Source organism: Arachis ipaensis, chromosome B6 (assembly GCF_059453495.1).
Source record: "Arachis ipaensis isolate K30076 ecotype BB chromosome B6, ASM5945349v1, whole genome shotgun sequence".
Lineage (NCBI taxonomy): Eukaryota > Viridiplantae > Streptophyta > Magnoliopsida > Fabales > Fabaceae > Arachis > Arachis ipaensis.
The window spans coordinates 101,910,452-101,918,303 of record NC_142441.1 but is presented as its reverse complement, the minus strand read 5'-3'; the positions used below and the strand labels follow the sequence as shown (position 1 = coordinate 101,918,303).

The 7,852-nt window shown below is 34.1% G+C and overlaps 1 protein-coding gene across 2 annotated transcripts; it reads right to left on the bottom strand.

The window, feature by feature from the left end:
- Positions 1 to 1,795: 1,795 nt before the first annotated feature.
- LOC110264040 (protein TIC 62, chloroplastic-like) lies at positions 1,796 to 4,096 on the bottom strand. 2 transcript variants are annotated; one of them, XM_088491276.1, is made up of 8 exons: positions 4,026 to 4,096; positions 3,832 to 3,900; positions 3,614 to 3,726; positions 3,445 to 3,501; positions 3,272 to 3,309; positions 3,024 to 3,176; positions 2,793 to 2,914; positions 1,796 to 2,251 (listed from the first exon to the last, which is right to left on the bottom strand). In XM_088491276.1, the coding sequence occupies exons 4-8, from the start codon at positions 3,494 to 3,496 to the stop codon at positions 2,230 to 2,232; spliced, it is 387 nt and encodes a 128-aa protein (XP_088347402.1). In that variant the 5' UTR covers positions 3,497 to 3,501; positions 3,614 to 3,726; positions 3,832 to 3,900; positions 4,026 to 4,096; the 3' UTR covers positions 1,796 to 2,229. The 2 variants fall into 2 exon arrangements, with proteins under 2 accessions (XP_088347402.1, XP_088347401.1); XM_088491275.1 differs by having other exon boundaries at positions 3,614 to 3,900.
- Between the last annotated feature and the right edge of the window lie 3,756 nt (positions 4,097 to 7,852).

Below are 7,852 nucleotides of genomic sequence, written 5' to 3'. Positions count from 1 at the left end.
ATGATTGTAATCTTTGATTTGTTTGATTCTTTATGTCTATTATTTTGTGTATTCATGCATTTATATGATTGAGGCCATCATTTCATTAGCTCACTCGGTCAAATAGCCTTACCTTTTATCTTCCATTGTTAGCCAACTTTGAGCCTACGCTTAACCCAATTGTTCTTTATTTTAACACATTACAAGCCTAAAGTGGAAAACAATAAAAGTCCTTTGTTTGGATGTTTGATTAGCTTAGGCTAGTGAGAGTGCTTATTATTCAAGTTTGGGGAGATTTGGGAACATTGGTTGGGATAAAAGGGTGTTTTGTATTTCTATATTTGGGAATTGGGTACATACTCATGTATTGATTAAATATATAGACCTTATGCATTGATGTTCTTGTATGTAGCTTGAAAGAAAGAAAAAAATGAGAAAAAAAAAAAGAAAAGGAAAGAAATAATAAATGTGAAAAAAGAAAAGAAAAGAAAAAAAGAAAAAAATAGAAAAAGAAAGAAAAAGAAGAAAAAAATAATAAAAAGGGGACAAAATGCCCCAAAGTGAAGTCCAATAAGAGTCAATGCATAAGTGTTGTGAAATGAAAAAAAAAATACGTGAGTATGTGAAAAAGTGAAGAATGGGTAGTTAGGTTGGCTTTGAATTGTATAGGTTGTCATAGGTTAGGTGGGAAGTTTAAGGTAATCAAATGTTCAAATTTCAAGTCCACTTGACCAAATATGCATCCTTACCTTGACCTAGCCCCATTACAACCTATGAAAAGTCCTCATGATGAATGTATGCATGCATTGAAATAAATATTGATTGTTAGATGAAAAACAAATCTTGAAAAGAATGATTAGGGGAGAATTGAGAGAATCGACCCTACACACTTGAGCGACTAGAGTGCAAACACTTCCGATGAGGGTTCGACGCTCAATTCCTTGATTCCCGGCTTTCATGAGCGTTCTTCTTACAAGTCTACTTGAACTTTATTTTCATACTTGAATTGGTAGGATTCATGAATCATTATATGATCTTGGCCCTACTTGTGCATGTATGTCTTAGAGATTGATTTATTTTTTTAAGCAAGTAGGTAGAATCATTTTGCATTTAGTTACATTCATATAGATAGATGCATATAGTTTAGGTTGCATTTAGATTAGTTCACATTAAATAAATGTAGATACCCTTTGCTTTCTCTTGGTTTAAGCATGAGGACATGCTTGGTTTAAGTGTGGGGATGTTGATAAACTCCATTTGTAGGGTTCATTTTGTGCTTGATTTAGGGGATTATATAACACAACTAGAAAATGGATTAATACAGACAGATTTACAGACGGATTTAGTCTTTATTACAGACGGATTTTTGGTTACCGACGAAATTACCGACGGATTTTGTCCCTCTGTAAAAGCTCCGTTGGAAATTATTTACCGACAGATTTTTTTCCGTCAAAAAATTATAGACGGATTTTTACAAGTTACCGACAGATTTTCCCTCTGTAAAATTTTTATCTATTTCCCAAAGATGACGAACTTTCCGACGGATTTTCTGTTTGTAATTACAGACAGATTTTCAGACGGATTTTCCGTCTGTAATTACAGACGGATTTTCCGACAAATTTTCCGTCTGTAATTTTAACTTTGAAAAATCATCCCACGTTCTGATTACAGATAGAAAATCCGTCTGTAAATCTGTCTGTAAAGTAAAATAGAATTTTTTTTATTTTTCTAATTGCAAAATAAACTTGTTTTCATACAAAATAAATATAATTTTAATACAAATTTTTATCTAATTTGTATTCGAATATTTATAATATTTCAAAAAATAAACAAATTCATCATATTATCAAAACATAAACAAACTGTATTAATACATCAACTATAATCCTTAGTGTATTGTCCAACCGTACTAAATTTATCAGCTATAATTCATAACATTGTATTATATAAGAAAAATTACATTATGCAAATCTCTACAAGCCAATCAACTAGTATCCCGCGCATGCTTTGAGTAATGTCGTGTTGCTTTATATCTCTTAATGCAATTGGAAAAGGGCTACACTTCTTGCCTGATATTTAAAAGTACTGCATGTCAATAAAAGTACACAGCAGTAAAAGGTGCTGGGGATTTGAAACACGAGCAGAATCAACATTCCTTAATCAGCCACCCTGACGCTCCATTCAATCTGCACAGAAGCAATTTCAGGTGCTCATGCTTCTTGCCACTAGTTGTGGGGTGCTTCTAGCAGCTTAAAGGGACCATATGAATGAACTAATTTGCCATGAAATGAAACTAGTAAATTAGTTCTCAATTCAAAAGTTGAAAATAAAAATTTGGCCTTCTATATATTTTAATTCATGGACTTCCAACAAAAATTTTTAGAAGTTGCAAAATCAATTTCTAGGACTAGGACTAGGAACAATTCTAATATACAAAGCAAGGAGTAATGATTTCCATAGATCCCAACTAAGAACAATTAAGCTATTTTCAATCAGCCAATAAGCTATACAATGCACTAGTAGAAATGGGGCAACTCACTTCAGAGGAATTTAACAAAAGAATAAGGAGAGAACAAGAACATCACTTTCATATAATATACATAGAGAGAAAGAGAGAAGAGCGAGAGAGACAGACCAAAAAAAAAAATAAACGTAGAAAGAACAAAGAAGCACCGTGAAATATATCTTAAAATAATAAATGAATCAGAAAGAATATATTCAACTACCTTCTGATGTAAGCCAGCCATTCATCATTACTTACTGGATATTATGAGCAAGACCTTCAAACACACAAATATCCAAGTTAGGCTTACACAGTATAAGGCGAAAGTGACTGTTTCGCAACCAGTTTTGGTTGTGCAGTTTCCTTCTCAGTGGCTGTGGCAATGGCAGGTTTCGAGGGAGCCGGATCACTGATGGTTGCAGCATTCGGTTTCTGCATAATCACAATAAACAATGAATCATAAATTATAGCTTAGTATAGTTATAGCAGTGAGGTAAATTTTTTTTCTTTGTCATAACTTGTAATGTAAGAAAGGACATACCTTTGGTGAAGAAATGTAAGGTCTTTGAGATGATATCTTTGCAAGAAGCTCCTCCGTGGGAGTTAGCGGCGCAGTTGTCTCTGTTACTACCTCTACTATTTTACAATATGCAAGATCAGGGTTCTTGGCCATGACTGCCATAAGTTCTACCACCTACCATGAAACAGAATTTGTTACTATTGCTCTGTCATTCATAGGACTAGTTTTACAAAATTGGAAATCAGCACAAAAGTTTACATGTTAAGCACCTGAAGGTTTGATACTTGACCCCCAAATAAAGTGTCTTCTGTTGATAGTGTTAGGTTATGAGTTTGAACTTCTTGTTAAAATATGATAATATCAGAAAGAATTTCATTAATGCTCACTTGAGAATAGCTGCAGGTAAACCAAATTTATTTGTTCCCAATGAAGTAACCAGTACTCTTCCCTCCACTTGTTCCATCATGAAGCTTCATTTGCTCAACACTCTGCATATGTTCTATATCTTAATGCACATCCTTTTCAAATCAAGCACTAATGGATACCAAATCTTGTTCATAAGATAGAACCTGTACCTTGATTAGTGGACCAACTCTCTCAGCACTCCTCACTCCAGCTCTTACTTTAAATCCATGTTTTATAAGCTCTCTGAAATAAAACTATCACTAGTCAGCATTTTAAAGAAAAGAAGTTTCTTCTTAAAGAACAAGTGAATTGAAGAGTACTAACAATTAAATTTAACCCAAAAAAAAAAGATAAAAAGAAAAACGGTCAGTAGGAAGTAGACATTTCAGAATTACTCACAATTAAAGAGGCTAAGAAAAATCACCTTAACAGGAAGTGAAGTACCAAACTGATCCAGATACCCTATTACTTGGCCTTCTTTGATGTAATCACCCTGTATATTTCAAAATTAAAAAGCAAAATAGAAGGAAAAGAGAAGATATTAGTGCTGAAGGAACATGGCTATCATACAACTAAATGTATAACATCCCATGCCAAGTCAACAAGCTTCTAACTAACTTAAGGCTACGTTTGGATCTTCTTTAAGTCTCACATCTTATGTTAACCAATACGAGATGCGAGCAATAAATCTGACTCGATTTATATGGATCTTCTAATTTATATAGAAGTTCCATTCAACTGAATAATGTGCAGACAAAAAGTGAAGTAAGCAAGGTTTCTAATGTCCATTCCTAATTCCTAACAATAGAAATTGCAAGAAATGCAATGACCAATGAAAATGAACAATGTAAAGAAGAAGATCAAGAATACTATGTGATGTGACAACAAAAATTAAAGAAAGTAAAAGCATTAATAAGAGAGTTATATATATAGGTACCATTGAATCAATGGATTTCTGGTTCATGCGATACTCCTCAAGCTTTTGAAGCTCTTGAGAGAAGTTCTACAAATACGGAAAGAAGGCACCTGAGGCTAAGATTGGAACACACAGTCAGGTAGCAGCAGCAAAGCAAAAGCAGATAAGGTATTCAATCAATCAGTTCATAATTTCTTATAAATATAAATCAAGCTAGAGCATTAACAGCTTCTCATATCAGATTATATTGTTCTAGTATGATTTTCAAATGAAAAAAAATATGCAATCCATGAATTACCTTTTTCAATGATTTGGAGTGCTTACAGCTAAAGAACCACACTCAGCAATGCTTTTGTTATGCATAAACAAAAAAAAAAAAAACCAAAACTTAGCTGCACAAATGAACCAATTAACCTTCTTAGATTTAACTGCATAATAAACCAATTAATAAACAAAAAAAAAAAAGAACAAAAATTGCATACATGCATCAATGATCTAAACAAAAGAAGCATAATTTTGCAAGTAGTAATGAAGAAGCTAAAAGGAAAATTTGTTGAAATAAGTTTCTGAAGAAATGGTCATTGAACAAAGAAGAACGCAATAGTTCTCTTATTTGTTACCCTTTTATAAATAACTATAGCATGAAACAAATGAACAATATCTGGAAAGTAAGTAAAAAAACCCTCCTGAAAGCTACGCCCTTCTCGAGCTGCTTCTCGTGCACGCTTTAAAGCTTTAAGTCTCCAACTTGCTCCTCCATCCCCAATAAGGGAAGCAGATAAAAGTTGGTCTAAACCAACTTTAGTCCTATCACTTTCTTCTGGGTAGCCACTTCCATTGTCCTTCAGATATGGATTCAACTCCTTAGGATTCACCTTAATTGACTGAAGAAAACAAAATATTTAGTCTTTTTAATTCTACAATAGCCATGAGAATAAAAGGAGCAGACAAGCTGCAAACAAAATAGAAATATTCTTCGCCTATTCGAGTGTCAAAAGCAAAGTGAAATATTGGTCAATCATTATTCCTTCAAACAAAAGTATACAACAGTAGATGAGCCAAATAGGTTGTAGACACACAGCAAAAATCAAATCATAGGTAAGAATCAGGATATTTACTTTTGTGAATAATATTAGCAAATGTCCTCACCTGCATTGAAAATTGAGTGAATCTAAAAAAAACTCCAAAGTAATTTAACCTTAAACAAACACAGTACACGAAAGCACGAAACTGCATTAAGGTCCTCACCTGCATCCATGTTTCATCCATCCATACCATTCTTTCAATGTACTCAATACGAAAACCAAATAGTGCATTTATGTCAGCAGCTTCATGGTTACCACATATCAGGTGAACATTCTCAGGATACTCAATCTGCAGAATCAAGGGCAGTACGTGATCGGTTATAAAGATAAAAACAAAAATAATAATTAAAATACAACTACATATACACATTAATATAATTGAAGTAGCTTACCTTAAGTGCAAGCAGCAAGGTAATGGTTTCCAAGCTGTGCTGTCCTCTATCAACACAATCTCCCAAAAACAGATAGTCAATATACCTGAAACATTATGAGTACCAAACTAAATAATAAATAAATGAATCATATGAAGCACATAGCAAGAGATCAATGTAGAGGCTATGATATCATCCCAAACCTGCATGATATCAATAAAATTCAGCCTCTATATAGTAAAATATATGATAGATCACGTTCTTGTATTTGATATGAGAATTAGGACTAACATGGTGAAGATTTTGCTTCTGTTTGTACCAGTGAACATCAATTGTGTTACCTCTCTTATCTCCAAGAAACCCAACATGTAGAGGCTGCACACAAAAATGCCAAATTAATTCTTCCAGAGTAACTTTTTCAACATTTTCATTTTCCCTTCATGACAGTTTGCTTTTAGAACACAAGTTAACATACATTATTTACAAAAATTTTCACAGGACTTTCACAGCACTCATTTACTTATATTTCCAAGTACGAAAAATTATAAAACAATAGCATTATACACCCTACATCATTTCAAACAACTACAACCTTACCTGCAGTAGTAAGCTTCTCCACAGCCGCCCAGGCATGGAACCGCCGATGGCAACGAGAACTCCTTAGAGAAAGGCAAATTCAGTTGGCCATTCATTAAAGATTCCACAACACCTTCAGGAAGAGGAATTTTATCTTTGGAACTGCCAGAACCACATTGATGAGTTTCCTGATCCTCATCTTCAGATGATGAATCCATCTCATGGAAGTTTTTTGACAAGCTCGAAGAGCTTCCGACATCACATCCATGACTTTCAGAATCCCTTAATCCCTAGAGGTAAAGCCTCCTTCCAATTTGAAGCTCTATGGAACCAATAAAATGAAAGCAGAAGCTACATACAAAACAATCAATCTGCAAAGTAGTTCATACACACAAAAGAACACAAGAGAAAGAAGAATAAGTCCTAATAAACCTAAACAAGCAAGACCAAGATAAATACAGAAGTAAATTAAGAAAAGTAAAAACCTTGTTGAAAGAGTGTACGGATGGAATAGAAGAATTGCAGCTAACAGAGCTCGAAAGAGTGTACAGTTGTACCAGATCGGGTGGTCCACCACAGGACCGTGCTCCTCATCAACGAAGAAATCATCACGCATATTATCCTGTGTTTAAAGACTCAACGGTGAAGATCCTCGCAAAGATTGCACAGCAAATAACAACGAAGAAAGCAGCTCCGATAACGGAGAGAGCAAGGACCAAGTAGGGCGAGAGAGCCTGGCTTTTTCCATGGTCTGATGTATCATCTAAGGGGAGAGGAGGAATCAGTGGCAGTGGCGGTGGCAGTGGTTGGGAATAATAGTAGTATTGGGGGTTGGTGATGTAGATTTTGAGGCAATCATCACAATTTGAAGAACAATTCTGCACCATGTGGCAGAGGGACTCGCAGATTTCTGGCATGAGTTTTCTGTGATGGTGAAACACCATTTCTGAGAGAAATTGTGGTTAGTTAGGGTTTTAAGGTGTGAAAGAAGAGAGAGAAAGAGAGAATGAAGGAAGAAAAAGAAGAAATATGATTTTGTGTGTGAAAGGAGCTTGATATGGTGGGGATGAGGTTAGATTTAAATTAAAATTTTTCGACGGAAAATTTTAAATTATAGATAGATTTTTCGTCTGTAATAATTTAATAAAATGTAGTATTTTGTCTATTTAATTACAGATGGATTTTCCGTCTGTAACCAATTTTTACGAAAAAAATAATTTTTCCGACGGAATTATCGACGGATTCTCTTTTCCGTCTGTAATTTATGCTAATTCATTTTTTTTTGTTTTTCGACAAAAAAATCCCTCTGAAATTCCGTCTGTATTTCCATGGGATAAAAATCCGTCGGAAATATCCGTCTGTAATAACTAATTTTCTAGTAGTGTAACCTTTTACCCACATTTATTCAATAAAATAGCATGCTTTCATGATTGTCTCCTAATTTGTGCTTAAGAGTGAAAATATGCTTTTTAGGTCTTAAAATAGCTAAATATAATT